Source organism: Spea bombifrons, chromosome 8 (genome assembly GCF_027358695.1).
Source record: "Spea bombifrons isolate aSpeBom1 chromosome 8, aSpeBom1.2.pri, whole genome shotgun sequence".
Taxonomy (NCBI): Eukaryota; Metazoa; Chordata; class Amphibia; order Anura; family Pelobatidae; genus Spea; species Spea bombifrons.
Window position 1 is genome coordinate 29,635,059 of NC_071094.1, and position 23,888 is coordinate 29,658,946.

The 23,888-nt window shown below is 40.2% G+C and overlaps 2 protein-coding genes across 2 annotated transcripts; one reads left to right on the forward strand and one right to left on the reverse strand.

Annotated features, from left to right (window-relative positions):
- Positions 1 to 530: 530 nt before the first annotated feature.
- Positions 531 to 6,013, forward strand: NKRF (NFKB repressing factor). Its single transcript, XM_053473621.1, has 3 exons — positions 531 to 770; positions 1,971 to 2,095; positions 3,548 to 6,013. Exons 1-3 carry the CDS (start codon positions 559 to 561, stop codon positions 5,629 to 5,631), a joined length of 2,421 nt encoding a protein of 806 aa, XP_053329596.1. The 5' UTR covers positions 531 to 558; the 3' UTR covers positions 5,632 to 6,013.
- Positions 6,014 to 18,614: 12,601 nt separating this feature from the next.
- On the reverse strand, positions 18,615 to 23,280 carry UBE2A (ubiquitin conjugating enzyme E2 A). Its single transcript, XM_053473045.1, has 6 exons — positions 23,034 to 23,280; positions 22,765 to 22,845; positions 21,855 to 21,880; positions 21,036 to 21,125; positions 19,975 to 20,063; positions 18,615 to 19,865 (listed from the first exon to the last, which is right to left on the reverse strand). Exons 1-6 carry the CDS (start codon positions 23,075 to 23,077, stop codon positions 19,737 to 19,739), a joined length of 459 nt encoding a protein of 152 aa, XP_053329020.1. The 5' UTR covers positions 23,078 to 23,280; the 3' UTR covers positions 18,615 to 19,736.
- Between the last annotated feature and the right edge of the window lie 608 nt (positions 23,281 to 23,888).

The window sequence follows — 23,888 nt, forward strand, 5'->3', positions numbered from 1 at the left end:
GGCATTATGAATTTGTAACCCTTGTTTGAAGAAAAACGTGGGATCTCGCCATGGGCATTTTACTCAAATTTAAAAGATTATGCATCACTTCTCCTTAATGACACCTTAAATACATGAAATATATTTCACGCCACTGCTTTAAGCTGGGATCTTAGAAGCAAGTCATGTTTCTAAGACACACTAGAGACATTAATGAGCAACTTAACCTATAAACCAGAACTGTCAGACCTGATCTAATAAAAGGTGCAGTGCTATGCAACCTAACAGCACCCAAGCCCAGTGCCTGCAAAGGCACCCGGAGCTCAGTAGGGGCCGCTGTTCTACTTTATGGAGCTTTCAGGAGACGCTCCCTGCGGATGTTCCGAGGAGACATTCTATCCCATGTCCTCTGTCTATGGTTGTGCTGTAATTCTGCAGCAAACGTCACGCATGGTTGTGATTCTCCCGGACGGGTATTAAATATATCGGCCGGTAGAAGCGTTTATTCGCGTGGAAGCGAGCCCGTGACTGCTTTCCTCGCTGCTGTTCCGCTGGATTCATGCTTCTTAAACGGTGACGATGGATGGGAACACAAGAGACCCCGTGCAGGGGGATGGTGACATGGACCGGGTGCGTGTGGAGGACTTTCGCCAGTACCACGAGAGCGACAAGCAGTGGGCAGCCCGCAAGCAGTTTCTGCAGAAACACCTTCACCTCTACCCTGGCCGCAAGGTGGAGCAGCTCATTGCCCTGTCCGTGGTGTGGACCAACATTGTCTTCATGGGCAACCGGTGAGTCCCTGGCCTAGGGCCGGTGCCTGGGTAACTGCAGCCCTCCAGCATCTCTGTGCCATTCCACGTTCATTTTAAACCTTGACTCCCATCTCCTGGGAGGAAGGAATGGTAGTGTACAAGGGCCATGTTTGGACAGACATGGGGAGGTGTCACACATAACACTCAGTTTCATCATTTTTTGCTATTGGTGTCTAGAGGCATAAACATGAAAGGTCCACTGTCATCGACGCAGTTCAGCGTAGTTTAGTCCAGTAATGAACGTGTAAAGTTATGTGTATTTGGAAAAGTCTTGCAGATGCAGCCTGTTACTGTTACGCATATGTTACGTATGTAATGTGTATCTCTAGGGGCTATTTCCATATGTGACAGCACTTTGTTGATAATCTAATCTCAGCAGATAAGGCTACTTAGAAGTTGCATAGACTTTCTCTTTGAAAGACCCTCGGAAACATGTTGTACTTAAAACTGTTTCTAAGTAACGACATATATGATATAAGACAATATACGAGGCAGATGTTTACCTGCGGCTTGGTAGAAAATCCAGGTTTCTTCGTGATTAAACTCTAAGGGTGGAACGAATGTTTCGCCATATGGCAATCATTCTTTATTGGGATACTAAAATCATTTGTATAGTGGTCATACGTGACGTAAGGGCATACACGTGCAACTAAATAAAAGGGTGTGGCTTCAGATATCCATAATTATAAATATGCAATTTAAATATTGGATTCTTGTAATGTTAATAAATGTTCTAAAATAGCCTTCTATAGTCCACTGACTCACAGACGTCGTTTTGTAATCGTCTCCAGAATCGTCAAACTCCTGAATGATGTTTACTGGTAACGCTGCTATGGAAACGTGATTTCATTTTTAAATGCAGAGAATAACATCTCACTATATTTCAATAATCAGAAAAGTACACATTTTTAGTATACCATTGTTAGATTGCTTTATCTTGCCCCACTCAGCAGTGATAAGTGATGAAAACACAGGGTTGTAGTTTTTTTAGGTTGCTCAAACCTCTTCTACATAAACGACGACTCTTCTCTGCAGCTAAACTTTATACGAATTGGCCTGGGCGTTACATTTGTTTTTTTCACAGATCAGAGCTGTTGTTTTCTGTATTTATCACCATTGCATTGAGCCTGTCGCAGTTGGTGCTGGGTAAACTCATTTATATTATGTTTGTCTGCATAGGTACGGGGAGCTGCTGACGCAAAAGGTTCACCAGATGGCTGAAGAGATTGATATTGGTGAGATGCCATCTTTTGAGCTTGTTCCAGGGGCCAAAGCAACTAAAAGGCCAGGAGGTGCAGATAATGGTAAGTATACTTTTAAGACATGAAATGTCACCGGGCTGTAAAGAAAACACAACTATGATGCCAGTAAGTACTCATTATGAGTGCCTCTGCAGCATAAGGATCATGGGAGTTGTAGTTGCACAGCAGCTGTGTGATATGTTTTTATTCTTGCTACCCATATTGAGGTGTATTCATTAAAATGTTGCCACCATTCCAACTCTCTGCCTTGAAAAAGTGTTATAAAAGGCAAACCCAAGCGATCTTCTCATGTAAGAAAGGTTGTAGTGACCAGGAAGAATGCACAGCTAATACAGATTTCTTGAAAGTCATCTCTCTCCTTTGTTTTTCCTTCTTTGAAGGAGAAGGTGATAGTGATATCAGGGAGTTATACTCATCAACTCTCCTGCAGTGAATATAGTGCTTAGTGTGATCTCCTCCCGTAGGTAAATACTGTTCTGCGCTGCAGGGTCAGGTAGTGTGTTCAGTAGGAACTTCAGTAGCTTGCCCTAAAAAATAATTTTTATTGAAATCATGGTATGGCAGAAGGGTAATATGACACTCTTGCTTTTGTATTCGGGACAATCTGCACTCAAATATTTGTACTGTAAGTTAAACATTATTTGTTTATTAATTCAGGGCTCGACAAATCCCAGGCGCCATGGCGACTCAGAATTTTGTCCTGGCGCTTGGTGTTTGTCAGCCTGTGATCGCGGGGGGCGCTGCTGCTGCTGTCTGCCCAGGAGTCTGGGCAGACAGCACAGCCACTTAGAGCCCGCCCCCGAGCCTGAGATCACTTCCACGGAGTGATTCTGTAGGCTGAAAACGCGGTTGCTGGAAAACCAGCAATCGCATTTTCAGCTGCCACAGGCAGCTTCAGGAAAGGGGGTTGAGTATTGATTGGGTCCCCACACAAGTGTGGGGACCTGACACAACATCCCCCTGCTGCCTGATCGCTCCGGGAGAGCGAAAGTGCAGCGTTAACCCCTTCAATCCCGCGATCGCCGCATTTAAGGGGTTAATTCCCGTTTTGTACGGGGCTCTGCTGCTGGTGGTCTGCCAGGCAGGCCAGCAACAGCAAAAACGAGCCCCAACAAGCCCTGTGATGATTCCTGTAGGCATGGAAGCCTACAGCAGTCATCAAAGAGACTCCCCCCTGCAATGGCTGGTCTATAGACCAGCAATTGCGTTCAGCTTCAGGGACAGGGGCAGGGGGTTCTTTGTTTTGTAACAACAAAAACCAGCACTGACCTGAAAGTCTAGGGTGCTTCCCGGTCAAATGCTGTGAGTTTGGTAAGTGGGTTGATGATGATCAGATCACTCCTAACCAACTGTTAGTGTAAAAAAAAAATCCTGGCTCCTAACTTTTTTAGCTGGCGCCTAGATTCACAACAAATTTGTCAAGCCCTGTATTAATCTATTAAGGAGGGTGACTTTTTATTCCTGACAATAATTTGATTTCTTAAATCTTCACAGCTGAACAACCACAAAAAAAGTTTGCATCTAGGCTTGGTCCACGACCACGTTTTCAGCCAGTACATTTTGTAGTCGGCACAGATGATGACAGCAAGCTTGAGCCTACCAAGAAAACACAAGGTGCTGACCTTCAGACTGCAGATGCACCATCAATGCGTTCCTTTGATTCCGCCCAAATTGAGGACAGCGTGGTACAAAATTCCTGTGTGTTCACTGCAGATGATGTCTGTGTAACTGAGGAGGATAACGAAATGGAGCCTGAGCCTCATCCCTTTATTTATGATGCCTCCAAAACAATGGAGGACCAAAGCAAGTCTGAACCTGGGAATTTCATGTCAAGAATGACACAGAATTACTCTGCAAAATATGAATCTCACTATTCAGAAACATCCAAAGACTTTCACAGTAATGTCTTCAACTCTTATAAAGACAAACAAGCAAGAAAAGGCTTTGGCTTTGTTGGTTTGCCCCATCAACCAGACAAATACAAGCAAAACAGGGAAGCTGGCAGACATAATTTACAGACTCAAGATAAGACGGCTTTCATTAAACAGCTTTCGGACATTGTGAGACAGAATACGGCAAACCCTACCTTAAGCTTTGATGATAAACAAGTTAATTACACCTTCCTGTTAACTCGCAGCATTCAGGCTTGTAAGAAAAATCCAGAATACATTTATGCCCCTTTAAGGGAAATTAACCCTTCCTGCCTCCCTGAAAACCATACACTTCCAAAAGATGGTTATGCTTGTGAAGTGAGATGTCAGGATATATATTTAGCTACTGGTTACTCTGGAAGTAAGAATGGAGCACGCGATCGAGCTGCTAAGAATGCCATAGAACTGCTAAAAAGACCCGTAGAAGTTGTAGAAGTAACGCGGCGATATGGACATACGTATCAAGGGGATTTTGTAGTTTGGTTAATTAACAGGCCTTTAAAGGATTTTCCGCCAGTTCTTAAACAGCAAAATGTTGATAACTTCTCACAATCTGGGTCACAAATTCATGATTTTACCAAAGCGGGGCTACCGTCCAAATCATGGACCGATTTTATACTCACAGAAAATGCTTGTGATGCGATAGGAATTCTGAACAACTCTGCCACCTTTAACAGAATGAATGTTGAGTACAGGTATGAGATGACTCCCAGCAAAACGTGGCGATGTAGTGTTTATGTGCAGGATCATTACATAGCACATGGTTATGGAAATAAAAAGAGCAGCAAGCATGCGGCAGCCGAGAAAGCGGTCAGTATCCTCAAAAGCCAACAGCCCAACCTGCAAAAGAGTAGCTGCAGTCAACCTCAAACTAGCGCTCACTTTACAGAACTAAAAGACGTTATGATTTATGAAAAGGCCTCGAATCCAGTGTGCACATTAAATGACACGGCTCAGTTCAACAAAGTGACAGTAGATTATATATTTGAGAAAATTGAAGGCTTTAATTGGAAGTGCAAGGTATTCATGGAAGGTCAATTTCTAGCTGAAGCGATTGGGCTTAGGAAAACTGTCAAGCATACCGCAGCTGAAGAGGCAGTGAAGGTTCTAAAGAAGACGCAGCCTGTGGTGATTAACAACGTAAAGAATAGCTCCGTGCAAGATGCTATTTCAAGACACCAGATTCAGGGATGGTCAAAAACGGAGGCTAACAGACAGCAGATTAAGGAGGATAATATTGGAAACCAGCTCTTACGGAAGATGGGTTGGACTGGTGGAGGACTGGGCAAGTCAGGAGAAGGAATAGCTGAGCCCATATCTGTAACAGAGCAATTTCATCGCGAGGGCCTAGGCCTTGTGTCAACCAAGCACAAAATAAACAAGAGCGACCTTGAACAAATCATTAGGGTCTATGCCTCTTCTCATAACCAGGACGATCTAACCTTTTCTAGAGGACTTAGCAATGAAGAACGGAAGCTTATACATCAGTTAGCTCTAAGGTACGGCCTCAAGAGTAAGTCTCATGGACAGGGTGAGGGAAGGTTTTTGGTTGTGAGCAGGAAAAGAAATAAGCAAGAACTCATACATCAGCTACGATGCGAAGGGCAGGTTGGATCGTATGCCCTTGTTATGCCTCAGGAAAATTAGTGAGGCCGCTACATTTTCTTTACTCTTTGGGTAGTTTGTCCTGTTTAAACAGTATTTGACCATTGGTGTTCAAAACAACATGGATCACTTATTTTCACACAGTTGCTATGGTATTGTTTGTCTTGTTGTAAAGAAAAGAAAAAACAGCCATTTTTGTGATCATCTTGTCTTTGTTAATTTGGCAAAAGTAAATGGCAGCATTAAAACAGGAAATATTTATATGAAAAGTTTTAATTAGTTTTTACAAATTTTGTGTTTTTGCAATTTGACGGTAAGTGTGTTTTATTTAATTTGTAATGCCTTTTATTACCCTTTAAAATGGTGTAAAAATGTGGTAATGTTTTCTTAATCCCAAATAAAATGTTATCACTGTGCATCTCAAGGTGTTTGAAGACAGAAAATTGCTTTGCGCTGATGTATGAAATATAATGCGTAAATATAATCCAGTTTTGAACAAATAAACTAGTATAAAACACCTGGAAAATATAAGAGGAGAAAATATAACATGCGTGCACTACTGGGACCCAAACGCGAACGTATTGTATAGAATGTAGATGTCCAGATAGCAGGGTGTTATTTTTGGGGCGTTCGTAAGAATGATATATTTGACTTGTGTAAACTGTGTCTCCATGTTAGGTTTTTTTTTTTTTCTCTATTCAACAATTTTTTTTCAACCTATCTCTACAATTCATCACATAGGAAGGTAAGTCAGAGCTGTCACAAAGGGAAACTTTATTAATCATTCTGTCTGTACAATTTTTTAACTTCTTTAAAAACTCTGGATTGTTATCACTCTAGTGACCAAAGCTTTTTCCCAACCATGTTTAGTCATGGTTCCCCTTATTTGTCTAGAACACCCACACAGTTTTTATACTTTCTTAAAGGAAAGATAAGCCTTTCTTTTGATGCATTTTTGCGTGAGTAATTGTTTAACATTGGTAACATTTTAAAAAATAGTGGGGAAAAAAATCATTTTTTTGCAGGAGTTGTCAAATTTTTTTGGTTCTAAGTAGGGATGCATCGAAATTAAAATTCTGTACCAAAACTGAAAATTCAAGATTCACTTGGCCAAAAATGACCCACCCACACACCTTTTAAAAAAAAAAACAAAAAAAAAAAAAACACACACTTATTAAAAGTAACGTACCAAAATTGGAAAAAAAAATTCAATAACAATATTAATGTATATGTTGTTAACAGGAATCACAGTCCCAGGCATACCCAGATTCCAGCATATACTGCTTGATTTACCATGATAGGAGCGTGATTGCTGTTAATAATATATTGCGGGGCCATATAGAATGGCATATAGAGGGTATAAGGTATATATGGGGGGTTGAATGGCATATAGGGGGTATAAGGCATATCTCGGGGGGCCAGGATGGCATACAGGGGGGACAAAATCACATATAGCGGGGTATAAGGCATATCTGGGGGGGCAGAGTGGCATATAGCGGGGTATAAGGCATATCTGGGGGGGCAGAGTGGCATATAGGGGGTATAAGGCATATCTGGGGGAGGCAGGGTGCCATATAGGGGGTATAAGGCATATCCGGGGGTAGGGCGGCATATAGGGGGTATAAGGCATATCCGGGGGTAGGGCGGCATATAGGGGTATAAGGCATATCCGGGGGTAGGGCGGCATATAGGGGGTATAAGGCATATCTGGGGTAGGGCGGCATATAGGGGGTATAAGGCATATCTGGGGTAGAGCGGCATATAGGGGGTGTAAGGCATATCTTGGGGGCAGAATGGCATATAGGGGGTGTAAGGCATATCTTGGGGGCAGAATGGCATATAGGGGGTATAAGGCATAATGGGGCCAAATGGCATATAGGAGGTATAAGGCATATTGGGGCAGAATGGCATATAGGGGTGTAAGGCATATCTTGGGGGCAGAATGGCATATAGGCGGTATAAGGCATAATGGGGCCAAATGGCATATAGGAGGTATAAGGCATATTGGGGCAGAATGGCATATAGAGGGTATAAGGCATATCTGGGGGGGGCAGAGTGGCATATAGGGATTATAAGGCATATTTGGGGGGCAGAGTGGCATATAGGGATTATGAGGCATATCTGGGGGGCAGAGTGGCATATAGGGGTTATGAGGCATATTTGGAGGGGCAGAGTGGCATATAGGGGTTATAAGGCATATCTGGGGGGCAGAGTGGCATATAGGGGTTATAAGGCATATCTGGGGTACTGTTCCACAGGTCATATACTAGTCCAGTAGTCGGATGAAATAGAGGTCAGAAGAGGCCAGGCAGGCTGTTTAAAGGCACAGAGGTCCTGTGGATCCATGTTACATCACGCTTTTATTTATGTGGGTTAGGTACATACCATCTTGCATCTTCCTGGGAAATGGATAGACTTTCAGAAAATGACAAGGAAAGGTATATTGTGTGTTAACTATTTTTTTCGTTATGTGCTTCTGGATGAAATGATGGCCAGCAAGAGAAGTCAGCTAAAACAAGTTCAGAGGTAGTCAATCCCATCTCAATGATAACCTTTGCCAAAAGAAAATAGCATCAATTCAAAACCTAGACCCTTAATAAATCTTGATAAGCAGTTTCTGGATACATATACAACCTCACTGGCACATCGGGCATCAGAGGCACCGGTATTATGTTTACTCCACTAGGAACTTCATGAAGGATTTCAACCAACTTAACTGTGTGTGTTTCTTACTAGAAGATTTACACATTAAGTTCTTCATTGTCACAAGGCCAGTTACTCCACTGTGACATCAACCTTATATTGTTATTTACGTTGCTATCCCGTGAATGTTATCATTGCCAAATTGTTTACTGCACGATTTAAACATTTGTAAAGCAAGGTTAATTTAGAAAAAAAGAAACAGAAAATACTTGATTTTCCTATTGCTATCTAACCTTTATTTGTATACCAATAACATCCGTTTACAAAATCAAAACTACTTCTTTCTCTTCTGCCGTTTCATGAGCTTGAGTTTGGGTACCTTGGATTTTTTAATTTTCAGTTTCTTAAGTTTGCTGAATTTCAACGTTTTTGGTTTCTTCAATTTCTTCGGTTTAGGGTGTTTCATTTTAAACTTCAGTTTGTTTTTCTTCATCTTTTGTTTACGGTATGTCTTCAGCTTTTTGTTTTTTTTCTCTTTTACTTTCTTCTTATCTTTCGTTATCTCCTCTCTTTCGCTGATATCATCCCCATTCTGTGTTGTTTTCTCACTTTCTTTGCCAAATAAATGACACTGATTTTTTATCCGCCTACTAAAATACACAATTGTATTCAACAGATTAGTTCCATGTTTCATCTTCTTCCACACTTCACATGATCTCATATACACTCTTTTACTTGCAAGATGCATAAACATGTTCCTTATAAAGTATCAGGTTACCAGTTTGTTACCAAAAACATTAAGGAAAACTTCTCAACAGACGTTTTTACTCTTTTCTAACATCTCCCCATGATGAATAAATAAAATAGCAGTAATGGCCATATAAAGGTTTGAATGATTTCCAGTGGGATCGGTCGGGACTTGTGAATTTTTACTTGCTAATTCAAGATACCGTTTGATGGCAAAAATGAGCTATAATGCCTATATAGTCTGCTGATCTTCTTTCCCCATAAACCTTATTTGATAGTTAAATCATCCTAATTCAGGGTAATCTTGATGTTTTATTCTGTGTTTTGTTCTTTACTGTTTGCATTTAAATAATAAAAAAATCTAAGTAAAAACTTACTATACACAAAAATACGTCATCAATCCGGCTACCAAAACGAAACTTCCTCCAACCACACATCTGGAGAGTGTTGGCGAGTTTGGAATCACTGTAGAGAGAGCAGAGAAATTTGACGTAACAAGAAAAATGATTCAAAGTCTTCATAACAGTTATTTGCCCCCTTCCTCCCACCAATAATAATAGAGAAATAATATGATTGCTTTTGGAAAGACCTGCAGGTTCCTTTAATATTCTGATGATATATTTAAGGCACAGTGAATGTGGCTATTGCCATGAATATTACATTTAGGAAAATGGATATAAAATATTGTTTAGGTTACTGTTCTATAAACACTGATGTAAAAAGAAAATACATACCCGAATCAATCCATCTAACAAAAAATAAGCGATCATCTTTCTGTATCTTTGATCCTTTATGACAGAGAAAAAAAATATTGCACATATTCAGCGATAGTACATTTGAACAACACTCTATTTTGCCCTATGTTATAGTAAGTTAACCTAAAGCAGGTTTCTAATGACAGATATTGAAAAATCTCACAAATGACACATAATATAAAACACACCGACTATGAGATAGGAACTGTGTACAATAGATAGATGATAGACAGCCAGATATATATTCTTTAGGAGTGATGTTAGCCCTATAGTTGCTTGCTGGGTAACTAGCGTGGGCTATGACCAGACTTGTCAAGAGTGAAGGAGCCAGCTTAAACTTCTAAGCTTAGTAATGGATGCTCACGAAAAGCATTCATTATGCTATGGCTCAGTTGTGCTCAGCTTGCCCAAAACTCAGTATGTAGGAAGAGGGATCTGTCTCGGCCCCAGATGGTTTGCACCACCCGCTGGCACCCCATCTAGCTACATGGCCCTACAGCTACTGTAAACATGAATTCACCCCCGATATAACCCTTTAATACCTTCTGTAGTCCTCCCTTCACCACTAGAATTCATGGTGCGTACATCACCACGTGGAAGCTTCTGATGTAGATGCCTCCCTGTCTCTGCAAATGAAACCAAGCTGGCGTTAGAACAATTGGCATTGTAACTTGGCCTGCCAAACATGAAATTTATCCTGAGTTACAAAAACAACAGTGAACAATAATAACATTTTAGCAGTATAGTCAGATCTACTGCAACACTATCATCCAGGTGGTAATCCGAACCAAAAAGAACCAATATACAATGTTACAATGTATAATTTAAATGGGGTGGTTAACACATACATAACAAACATACATATAACACAGAGACACGCCAGGAGTTGAGAAACCTGTCTGTGAGCTTGCCATCTAGCTGTATGGTTCCTGGCAGGAATGGTGGACTTTTGAGGGACTTGCTCATGAGCTTACAATGTAAAGGAATAGTATGGGTAACTGAAGCAAAGTGAAGGGTAAAAAGACGGAGTATTAGTTCTCTTGAAGCAGTAGTTAGGGGTTAGTGGTTTCAGGATGGAGAAAAGGATATCCAGAAAAGCATGCATAATAAGACTAAATATGAGTACAGTACAAAGCTATAAACAGTAAAATAATATCAAGGTTAGGATCCCTACTATGTCTATATAAACGTTTTCTAAACAAGGACAAGCCTCAATAGTGGTAAGATTAAAGGTGCGTTAAATATTCCTATACTTATGCTTTTTTTCATTTCTAAAAAACTTTGCTTTAGTAAAAGGTATCCTAGTTGATTGTGATAATTACCTTTCCCTGGTCTGATGGGAAATGTCTCCGCACAAAGAACGGAAATGGCTATAACAACAGCTGCTTTGAAAAACATCTTGTCTCTTTCGGTGACTAGATAAACTGCGTGCTTCTTGTGTCAACGCAATAAACAAGTGCTTTTTCCTCTCAGATAGGCCATCTATTCAATATAATGTTGAAAACAAAACTTTATATTTTTAAAATGGATGTCAATCCCAAATAATAAACAGCGGCTATTTGATGTCCATTACAATCAAATATAACAGAAACTCTGTAATGTGGCTATGACTATACTCATCGAGCAACATGCTGCACTCCTTTACTTTGAGTTTTGAATTTGAGGTTTAGTTCAGTCGAGCTGGGATGGGTATATATTCCTATATTCACTCGTGGCAGCCATTTTTCTCTGCACATTCTAAAGCAAATTGAAAAACAGCAGCAGCTCTGGGATTTCTTAACCCACAAGTTGCGGGAAAATGAAAACACGCAGGTACATGTAGCTGTGTTAAAAATGTTATTCAACTAACAACTTGGCTGTGAATCAATTCTATTACATGAATTACTTGGAAGCAGCCTTCCAAGCTTCGTATTATCAGGATGTGCCTAATAATTTGTCCCAGTGTGTTAAACCTCCAACATTGCAACACAATTGTAACATTTTGATATACATTACCAAGCGCTTCCCTCAAGAGACACCAGGGAGTCTGGAGCACGAGGGACAAGTCTGGGGATGCATTGGAGAGTCTGGGGGTACAGAGTGTCATATAGGGGGTATAAGGCTTACCTGGTGGGCAGAGTGGTCTATAGGGGGATATAAGGCACATCTGGAGGCAGTGTGGCAAATTTGGGGGCAGATGTGCATAACTGGGGTTCAGGTTGGCGAATAAAAGGAAGTAAAAACAAGAAATGCATTTTTCTCAATCATAGTTTTCATTAAATATGAATAAATAGTTTACATGTGAATTATTATTTACTAGTAGGCCTTTTTTTTCCCCATAGGGTAGTCTGACATTCAGGCCTTTTCTTCATTTCCTAAATTATTACTCAAATTTGGGGGCATCATCTTATAATCAGGGTCATCTTATCATCAAGCAAATAGGATACAAATGCTTTAGACGTGCATTTTTAGCTACATAATATGTACTTATCTCTTTGAAGTTAAGACTGTGATTGAAATATGATTTCAAATTAACAGATGAACTGGCAGTTAGTTTTCATTCTTTACTAACAGACCCTGCTGCCAATATATATTAATATCAGACCCTGCTGCCAATATATATTAATATCAGACCCTGCTGCCAATATATATTAATATTAGACCCTGCTGCCAATATATATTAATATAAGGCCCTGCTGCCAATATATATAAACATTAGCCCCTGCTGACAATTATATTAACCCCTTGACTGCTAACAACGGCATGGTGACGTCGCTAGCAGTCCCAGTCAGGTGCTAACGATGGCACCACGCCGTCGCTAGCACTACCCTACATTGATGGAGGTCTGTGGACCCCAAACACCACCTACCCCGGCGATCTGTCCCTCATATTGAAGGGCATCACTGGGACCACCCGATCCGGCCGGTGATGTCGCGCGTAATGATGCGATGACGTCACCGCGCAACTTTATTAATAACTGACAATTGTCAGTTAAAGCGATATGGGGGCGTGTATCTCAGGCATCTAAGCAGCTACAGACCCCCGACATATACCGTTGGAAACGTAATCTCCTCACCTTTCCAACGGTATAATGCTTGTGAAAAAAGAATAAAAAATATTAAGTTAAAAAATAAAAATATACAAAGAAAAGTTAAAATAATGATTTGGGGGTCTCTAAAGGCAGATAAATAAAGATCAAAATTGCCCCAAATTAAATTATCTAAACATAAGCTAGTTTAACTTTAATAAAAAAAAAGTTTAAGTATTCTAGCTAAATGATCACTGTGGTAGCCAATGGTCAGTAATTAGGGTTGAAGCCTTGACGTGGCATTACTGCTCACGTAAGAAGTTAAATTGGCACAAAAAGTACATATTTGCAAAAACTACACCCCTTGGCGCATCAAATGAGGGGCTACATGTGTTTCTAGTACAAACCTGGAGTGCGTAAGACACAAATGAACATGTCGCTATGGTTAGAAAAAACATTTTCTAGCCAAAGCAATATATTCCATCATTATTTCTGCACTCAACTTTTGTCCTAGAATTACATGTAACCCCTCATTTGAAGCTCCAAGGGGTGTACTTTATGTACCCTAATTTAACTTCCCAGATGTCTAGACCACTTTAACTTCAGATATGACAGATTGGAGAATCTTGTTAAAAAATTGTCTTAAAACATTTAGGGGTGATGTCTGCATTTAGACAGCTCTAGACAGCTGGAAAGTGAAATTATGGTACATAAAGTATATATTTGCAGAAACTACACCCCTTGGCGCATCAAATGAGGGGCTGCATGTATTCGTAGCACAAGACTGGAGTACGCAAGACATAAATGAACTTGTCTCTTTTAATTTAATTTATTTTTTATTTTTAGAAGTGTGATATTCACTTATTTGTTGTGCACGTCAGATTTGTGATACAAATACAAATAAGATCTCATTTGCTGCAGCTGGGGGTGTAGTTTCTAAAAATATAAAGTTTTGTTGGCATATTTTAACTAGAGCTGTTTAATTGACGGCAGCCATGCATTAAATTTAAAGATGTCTTGTGATAGTCTAATAAATTTAACTTTTAGCAATAAAATATTAGAAAAACACAGTCTACTGTTCTCAATTTCTGTTTATTTTAGACCGGTTACCTACTACAAATATTTAGCAACACAGCTTTTGATATTAGAGTTTAGAAAAATAACATTACGAACTAGTTTTTATTGAGTCGGAAGTGAAAAATTACACTTTTTCCCATTTTTGGCTTTATTTTGCAAACCTAATGAGACATACACATGAAAATGGTATATTTGGAATCTGCTGGGTGTGCTGAAAAAAACAATATATGGTTTGTATAGTTTATTCCCACGAAATTTACTTCTAAACGCGTTTAAACGTGAGATGCACCAAAACGCCGAAAACCAGCTTAGCACCAGGGTGGGAAATGGCTTAGCAGCCAAGGGGTTAATATTGGACACTGCAGACAATATATACTAATATTAAACCCTAATGCCAATATATATAAATATTTCCCCTGCTGACAATATAATATATTAATACTAGACCCTACTGACAATATTTATTAATATTAGCTCCTGCTGACAATATATCTATAAATACAGTATCTCACAAAAGTCAGTACACCCCTCACATTTTTGTAAATATTATATCTTTTCATTTTGACAACACTGAAGAAATGACTCTCTGCTACAATGTAAAGTAGTGTACAGCCTGTATAACAGTGTAAATTTGCTGTCCCCTCAAAATAACTCAACACACGGCCATTAATGTCTAAACCTTGGCAACAAAAGTGAGTACACCCCTAAGTGGAAATGTGCAAATCGGGCCCGATTATCCATTTCCTCTCCCCAGTGTCATGTGACTCATTAGTGTTACAAAGTCTCAGGTGTGAATGGGGAGCAGGTGTATTAAATTTGTTGCTCTACATAAAGATGGCCTAGGCTATAAGAAAATTGCCAAGACCCTGAAACTGAGCTGCAGCATGGTGGCCAAGACCAGACAGCGGTTTCACAGGACAGGTTCCACTCAGAACAGGCCGCGCCATGGTCAACCAAAAAAGTTGAGTGCACGTGCTCAGCGTCATATCCAGAGGTTGTCTTTGGGAAATAGAAGTATGAGTGCTGCCAGCATTGCTGCAGAGGTTGAGGGGGGGTCAGCCTGTCAGTGCTAAGACCATACGCCGCAACCTGCATCAAATTAGTCTGCATGGCTGTTGTCCCAGAAGGAAGCCTCCTCTAAAGATGATACACAAGAAAGCCCGCAAACAACTTGCTGAAGACAAGCAGACTAAGGATATGGATTACTGGAACCACGTCCTGTGGTCTGATGAGACCAAGATAAACATATTTGGTTCAGATAGTGTCAAGCGTGTGTGGCGGCAACCAGGTGAGGAGTATAAAGACAAGTGTATCTTGCCTACAGTCAAGCATGGTGGTGGGAGTGTCATGCTCTGGGCCTGCATCAGTGCTGCCAGCACTGGGGAGCTACAGTTTACTGAGGGGACCATGAATGCCAACATGTACTGTGACATACTGAAACAGTGCATGATTCAGATGATTTGGAGTCCTTTGCAGACTGGGCCGCAGTGTAGCATTCCAACACACCTCCAAGATGACCATTGCCTTACTTAAGAAGCTGAGGGTAAATTGGCATTTCAATTGGGGGGGCATACGGGGAGCAAAGCGTGATATAGGGGGACCATGGCCCCCTCTGGGCCCCCCCCACTGATGCCACTGCCGTCCCCTTCAATTCGTGTAGCTCATTAATTTGAAAAGTACTGTATTAATATATTATTAGTTTTTAAAAAAATATGATTTGATGGGGCAAATTGAATTGGCTGGGTTCAACAATGTCCCAAATAGCACAGGGGGCAGGATGACCACATGTCAAATTTCCAATTTTAAAAATGCCTGCAGTTACTTACCACTGAGGATGCTGGGCATAATAGTACATCCTGTGTTTAAATCCACTCTCCTGCCACGATCTTCTGCAGAAGTGCAGCAATAATTAACTAGTAAATGTTTTCAAGTCAAATTTGCTTACATTTTATTCCCCACCTCCCCAAAAAAATATGTGGATAATGACAAAAATTCCAAGCGTGAAATAAAAAAAAAGTGACCCTGTAATGTCCCATAAGCATGACAAACCTATGTGTGTGTAGGGCATGACTGTTCTTGGCAGATGTTATGAATGCAAATTGTGAGTTTTTTGTACATATAGAGTCAGAAGAAACCTTTTTAATTCTTTTTCCACACCAACTTTGGAGATGTTGGCGTCGAAACAGCTGCATAAAACATTCTCATGTGTCCGTAGATATACACTGTGGACTGTCCTTTTTTCACAATATATAGTCATAACTGGGAACTTCTGAGCTCCGGGGCTTGTCAAGACCCTACAACCAGGAGGATTGAAGTGTTGACCCGGAGAACCAGTTTGACCCGGAGAGAGTTTCCAGGTATGTATATAGTTTTCACGGGTTAAATTGACATACGGCAACATCATACTACCTCAAATAATATACAGGCCCAGTAAATCCATAGGTAAATTCTTAAAAAAAAATGGAACTGCAGATTTTTCCAGTTTAGACTGTGTAATGCCCCATAACCAAACCAAACCTATGCACCTTGGATATTGCTGAAATTTTGAGGTTTTCTTTGTATGTGCACATATCCAGTCAAAGAAAAACAAAAATGTATAATTTATTTCTTTATCACCAACATTGCTGGTGTGAAAAAAGACACATAAAGCATGCCCTTATATCCCTACGTAATTACCATGGGTTGGCTTCTTTGATGAACTAGTTTGATGTTGCGGGATACAAATTGTTTTTCTGTTTATGTGCATATCCAGCCAGACAAAAAACGCATAGTTTTTTATTTTTTCTTAGCACCAACGTCTGAAGATGTTAGTGTGAAAACAGGCACATAAAATATGTTGCTCCTTGATATATAGCCAGGACAGTATTTTTAACTATATAGTTTTTATTGATAAAATTAACATTAGGAACCCCCATTCTGTTTCAAATTAGACATGGGCCAACTTAATCCATCTGTAATATTTCTGTTTTTGCCACCACAAGGTGGTGTGAAAACAGATGCATAAAACATGCCCAGATGCACCAAGATAAATACTGTTGGTTGGGTTGTCTAAAATAAAATGGTTTGGTTGGGTTAAGTTAAAATTATGGAACCACCATACTGTCTCAAATGAGACATCGGCCCAGTAACTTTTGAAATTGTTGAAAGCCCTTCTTGTCCTGAAAAAAACAATATATAACGTGTGTGGGTACACTAAACGGGTGAGGAGAAAATTACAGCTGAAGACGAGCACCACAAGTGTTAAAACAGCCTTGGTCCCAAAGGGTGCAAAAAAAATAAAAAACAGCCTGGTCCTTAAGAGGTTAAATATTGGTGTAAATTTACAGCACAATTAAGTTTATCATACTGTCCATGTTATACAAGCACTTATTGGTGCTACATCGCCCTCTTGTGACTGAAGACCTAACTTTTCTAGCTTGTGCTGCATTGCCTCATGGGCATCCCTGGGCACTCTCCGGGTTTGACCCGGAGATTGCCAGGTGAGCCCCACTCCCCGCCCATTTTTCCTTTAAATGGGAGTGGGAACGCCCCCGACATCAACAGGAACTCCCATTAATGCCAGTGGGACGGCCCACCAACATCAGCAGGACCGCCCACCAACATCAGTGTGCAGCCCTGGCCGCGTCCTGGAGTAGCCGGAGCCCAGTTCCAGGTATGCTCATGGGTCCCTGTTCAGGAGAGATTGTCGCTCATGAGTGTCCGGAGGGTGGGGCAAGAAATGAAATGTTTGAACTGGAGAACTCCGGGAGAAGCACCCGGGTCACGGGGTCTTGAAATGTTGCTGCAGCTATAGCAGGTGTTTGGTTTGTTTTTAAAGGGGGAAAAAAGTCTAAGCTTATGAAGTATTTGCATTTATCAGTGGTGAGGCTGTTAAGAGCAGCAGACAGTAAACGTTTTGTCTTTCTTATGCATTTTTTCAGAACACGTAGGGATTTTTTTTAAAGCATATTCATTCATGTAAGACTTTTCTATCTTTTAAGCATTATTTTTAATCTCTACCTAACCCTAATTCCCCACCAACATCCACCACACAATATAAACCAAAATGAATACATAAAAAATAACCACTTGGGTCAGGTTAAAATGTATATATATATCTACACTGTAGGGACTAAAGTACTGAGACATCTGACCATTACACCAACTGTGACTTTTATGACATCGCAGTCTAAATACATAAACATCAACATCTAGTTCATCCCCCTTTACAGCTTCCACTCTTCTATGGAGGCTTCCGTGTGATTTTGAAGAGTTTCCACCCATTCATCCAGTAGAACATGTGAGGTCAGGCACGGATGTTGGATGAGAAGTCCTGGCTCACTATCTCCCAAAGACGTTCGATGTGGTTGAGGTCAGGGCTCTGTGGGGGCTAGTCAAGTTTTTCCACACCAAACTCATCCAACCATGTCTTTATGGACCTTGCTTTGTACACTGGGGCACAGCCACACTGGAACTGGAAAGGGCTTTCCCCAAATTGTTCCCACAAAGTTCTAAGCATAGTATTGTCCAAAATGTCTTGGTATGAAGCATTAAGATTTGCCTTCACTGGAAGTAAGGGGTCTAACCCAACCCCTAAACCAGGGCTCGACAAATCCCAGGCGCCAGGTCGCCATGGCGACTCAGAATTTTGTCCTGGCGCCTAGGTGTTTGTCAGCCTGTGATCATGGGGGGCACTGCTGCTGTCTGCCCAGGAGTCTGAGATCACTCCCCATGGACTTTTGTCCAGATAGTGTATGTGTGTATCATACATATATACACATTCTTAAATAGAAGGAAAAAATTAAGACAATTCATCCTTGTTGTACTTTGGTAGATTACACTTTTATTTACAAGTTTAGAGAATGTACAGCTTTACATGGGTTACTTGTGCAAAATCAAAATTCCATAGTTTTGTGCAAAATCCACAAAAATACTTGCTTTTATATGCAAAAGGAAAAACCGGAAGTCTTAAATGGAGAAAGGGTAGAAAAAGAAAAAAAAAAATCATCACATACACAAGGGGGCAAAAGAGAATGCGGGTATGTTTTCTGTGGTAAGGGATGGTTGTTAGTTGAGGAAGGGAAGTGTATTTTAAAACCTGTCGGTTGTGTGGAACATTTTTGCTGTCAAAATGTTATGGTCCGTTTCACATTTCATTTTTTTTTTAATCCATGGGAAATACTTCTCAGTAGAGAATCGAGCAGTTTGGCATGTGTCGCCGTAACATCAACATTTTGTTTATTTTTTAACCCTTTGAGGTTTGGTGCATTGGACAGCTCTGCTTTCTTCAATGGTACATACATACATGCAGACACCATTAACAACTAGAGGGACTACAAGCCATCACATACAGAGATGGACAGCAGGGGTTAAGAACTTTAAAAAATTGATGTTTCTTAAATAACCTTCCCTCAACTCCACAAACATAGTGAAAAGCTCCTTTTAAAATGCTTTAGTACAGCCATGTCTTTGCGCTGTATGTAATTCGGTCTATGCTCAATGTGGACCTTTTCGCTGGCAGACCCTTTTCCACTACTGTCAAAACTACCTTGTGTATGTTTATATACATACAGCACACACACGCACACCTTTGAATTAAAATACAAACAACTACAGTGAATAAAGATCAACCAGAGATTTGGAAACTGTTGCATGAAAATTAAAATATATATATATATATAATATATAATGTTGCTACAGTTTTGCAAGTAACCCACATACAGTACATTTGATTCATACATGAATGTTTTCAGGTGTCCAAAAGGGGACAAAACAAACAAAAAAAAAAAAGCATCAGCTGGGGTAAGGAAGGCGGTGACAGCACAACAGCCACTTTGCGGTCAATGTAAATGAAAAGATTCTAGTAAGAGGAAGATCACTCAGACACTTCATATATATATTTTCCTCCTGATCAGAGTGTTCATATACAAGGGCCGGGGTCAACAGTCACGCCAGCTCTGTTCTACTATTGCAGACACCCTCTTTTCATATTCCCGTTTGTTTTCCTGGTATAACTGGGCCGCTTGGCTGTTTGCAGGACTGTTAGGGTTTGGCTCATCCAGCAATGACTAGATTTAGAGAAGAAAAGAAAAGGTTTTGGGGGAAATGTGAGCAAATTCTAGTCCCTATAATGCCTCTGCTACCTCATCAGGACAACACAAATGTCACAGAACCAACCTGTATAGAGGTTAATATTGAAGACACGTCATAAGTTGGACTCCAGCGATTCTGAAGAATGTCCAAACATATACTGCCATCAGCATATACTGTATGAAACGGGGAAATAAAAAGTTATTTTAATGAGCTATGGAAAAAATACAGAACTGAAACTGTTAATAAATACAAATAAAATACAAAACAGTGGATAATAAAAATATATATATATATATTCTTTAATGTATTTTCATCCACTCTGGTAATGCCAAATGTCATGCAATTTCAGTTCAAAGGATGCAGTCGAGCAGCTTGGGCAACCAGTATAAGTAACGGCCATATTGCTTCTGAGTGTCAGCATTCCAGTTTGGAGCAGTCAATATGTACTCGTACAGACTGTGATGATTCAATATAAATCAACTGATGAAATATTAAATATATCAGTGCCAGACGCATATGGCTCCTTGGCTCCAGCGAGATAGAGCGAAGACACCGTTTGTGAGGTTTATTCACTAGCCAGGGGATTTGCAGGATAGTAATATGGGGATTTCTTAAAACTCCCCACAGATTTAAGACTATACTTTTTTTTTGTAGCGAGAGATACTAACTGCGGATTGTCTTTGGAAGTTACTACTGATTCCCCATTATATTAAAAACGTTGCAGAGCTACTGTGGAAATATGGCTTATTACAACAAGTTGGGTTTCAGTTACCATTGAAATCGACTCAAGCTAAAGGTGCCATCACATTATTTTTGGATTTATTAAGTACTTCACATTACTAAAAAGGTTACGAAAAATTAATTTGCCCCACACAAAAACAGAGCTTCGTACGGACATTTGGCCATTGCGAAGACATTTAGGTGACATAGCTGATACATCACAGATGTTGTTGTCCTTAAGGGGTTAAACACTTAATGGGATTTTCTTCTTACTTCAACTTACAAGTTGTTGTAGTTGGTGTTTTTACATAAAAAGCTGTGTATTTGAGCAAATTAGGTTTTTATCTTCTTCCTGTACATTACACATGACATTGTCTGAAGCATATCCCTTCTTGTGGGAAATATAAACAAAATACAAGACTTACCATTAGGATGAAACATTTTAGACACAAATCTAACCGTTGGTGGTTTATTTGGGTATTCTTCTGTGAATTCTATTGTAAGTTTAAAAGTCCCTGTCAAAGTATAAAAAATAATAGTCAACATGCGCTTATTATCTATGCGTGTATATATTACACATTTAACTACGCAAAACACTTTGCAGAAGGCATGCATCGGAATGGCATCAAACATCAAGGAAGGAGAGTCATTATAATAGAACTCACACTTTCCAAATTAAAATGTATTTTCCTGACTACATATAAAGCGAAGATCAAATACATTCAGAACAGAAGTTATAGGTTGATCTCTTTTTCAGTCTAATAAAGGCTTTTATTTGTCCAACTTCTATTTCTTTGAAAATACCTATTTATGCAATATTGTTAGAGGGAAATGACCCACATGTCAAACAGCCAGTCACACTTTACAGTTATTGCTGCAGTAGTCATTATCTAGAGTCCCCCCACACACACTTGTGTGCGTAGCTTAGCATTTATCATGTTTATATAACCAGTGAAATCAAATAACTACTGATTAACATTAGATTTGCTTTCTTTTTATTGGTTCAGATAGCAGGATCCACTCGCCTAAATTTTGTTTTTCCATATAGGTTCGGAACCCGTAAAAATGTTCAGTTAAATACGAGTAGATATCACTCTTAGAAGACATAAAAGCTCACTGTTTCCATGGCAATTACTACTACGCTAACTGGAGACTTCTTTTGCGATAGCGTTGCAATGGAAATGCAGGAAGTGTTTTAAATATACACAGAGCGGAATAAAAATTTTTTTTTTTACTGTGCTTACCGTCTTCAAATGGCGTTCCCTCAGGTCTAAAAACAAAAAGGAATGAAAGAATGATTAAGGAAATGAATGTGTGGTTTCTGTTTTAAACTCAACGTAAGATTTGTAGCATGCTACCAAAGTACAGAGCACGTTCTCAAGAATCACACAGCAGGACCCCGAGACCGAGATAATTCTGCTGATTCTTAAAGATTATTGCCTTGATGACAAGTCAGGCTCAGGTTCACCTTTATGTCAGTTTTATAATTCTAGTTATTCAAATATTGCAGCTATAAATCCATAAGATAACACATTGATTCATTACCCGGGAAGGCTGTCCAGACAGGCTCCTTAGTGGAAATAATACATGTCTGAGGATCAAGATCAGCACGCTAGACGGGTATATTTCAGAAGGCTTAAAATTAACTTATTGTTTTAGAGTTCCTTGGGGTGACCTTGGAATTGAAGACGATCGCCTGTCATCAAACAGTTTTGATCTATATTTTGATGGCACCATGGAAACAAGGACCATACCACTGAACTGATGCAAAACTTTTTATATATTTATAAACAGAAATGTTGGGCAAAGTTCCAAATGCTACAGGCAAAGTTCAACACAGAGAAGTTGAAGAGAAGAGCTGAAGAGGGGAATAATATTGTATGTGTAACTTTGTGAGGTGTTCCAATTAACTTTCTTAAGAGGTGTCATACACAGCAAGGTATAAGACTGTAGGAGAGAAGATCACAATTTGTAAATATCTTGGGTCATTATCAACAGGACGCCTTATTTTGATAAACAGGAAGCTGGTTCTTATTTAGGGCCATAATAGGGGTGATTACAGGGGTGTAACAATACAGTAACAGTGTGGCCTCTTGTGTCACTCAAGCAGGGGGAGGGGCGTATACGAACACCCTGTTCCGGGCGTCACCATACCCGAAAATGACTGCGTTCCAGACCATGATGTTGTTCTCAGAGGGGGCTCCGCTCACTCCTGCGGGGGGATCCTCCTGTAGCCTGTGATAAATATACACGTATGTTAAAACACATATCACACTCCGGCCTATTAATACACCCCAGACTGGATCCGACTCCGTCTCACCTCATTTACCGCTCATTAAACCCTAACAGCGAGCCCATCCACCCCCCACCACACACACACCGGACACCCACAAAGAGTCGCCATTTTTTTAGCACCCTGTTACCTCTTAAAGTCCCGCATCAGGCGCCGTCTAGCTGGGGTCGACATTTGTTACAGTTACCGGTAATAAATTAACAATAAGGAGGCTCGGGAGCGGTGACAGTTATGGCCGCCGCCAGTAACAACGAAAACAAAAGAAAAAGAAATCAGCCCTTCGAAAATAATAACAAAATTCTAGTCGAGGCCGGCGGCAGAATCTGTACACGGCTCTTCCGGGAGCTCCCGACCCTGGCGGAGGGATATAAGTTCGCACAGTCAGATAAAGAAAACAAGTCCTCCTCTTTGAGGACTATAACACTAGCTGTTTGCGCGAGGGGTGCGCTGCAAAGAAATGGAAGCGGCATTTGTCTCAGCGGATATATAGCCTCTACATACTGGATATTTTGCTATCATTTCCGCTCTATTTCTACTGATTCCAAAGGAACACACATTTTTCTCTTATACATGAAAGTTATTGGGGGATTTACTTTATTAGTAAACACTCTACTTCGTGTTTGGTACGTTCCTGCTCAGTGTCATCTAAACAGCTGCTCCAACGAAGTGATGTAATTCTGACCACGCCTCTCTGCTTTAATTGGCATGCAGGTGAGCGTCGCCGCATAATGAATGAGCAGGGCTGATGTACTGTGTATGGATGCGCCAATAAAATATACATTATCAATATATACCAATGAAACATACGTGACGTTCAAGATAAGCTAACTAGACGGGGAGCGAGGACTTAATATAAAGGGGTACTGGGTCCCAGCCCTGTGTGTTGGTGCTCAGGATTTCAAAGCCTTTTTAACTAAAGGTTGAGGTACATCTGATTTGATTTCTTGTGAAGTAAGTGCCATGTGGGATCACCAGATCCCAAATC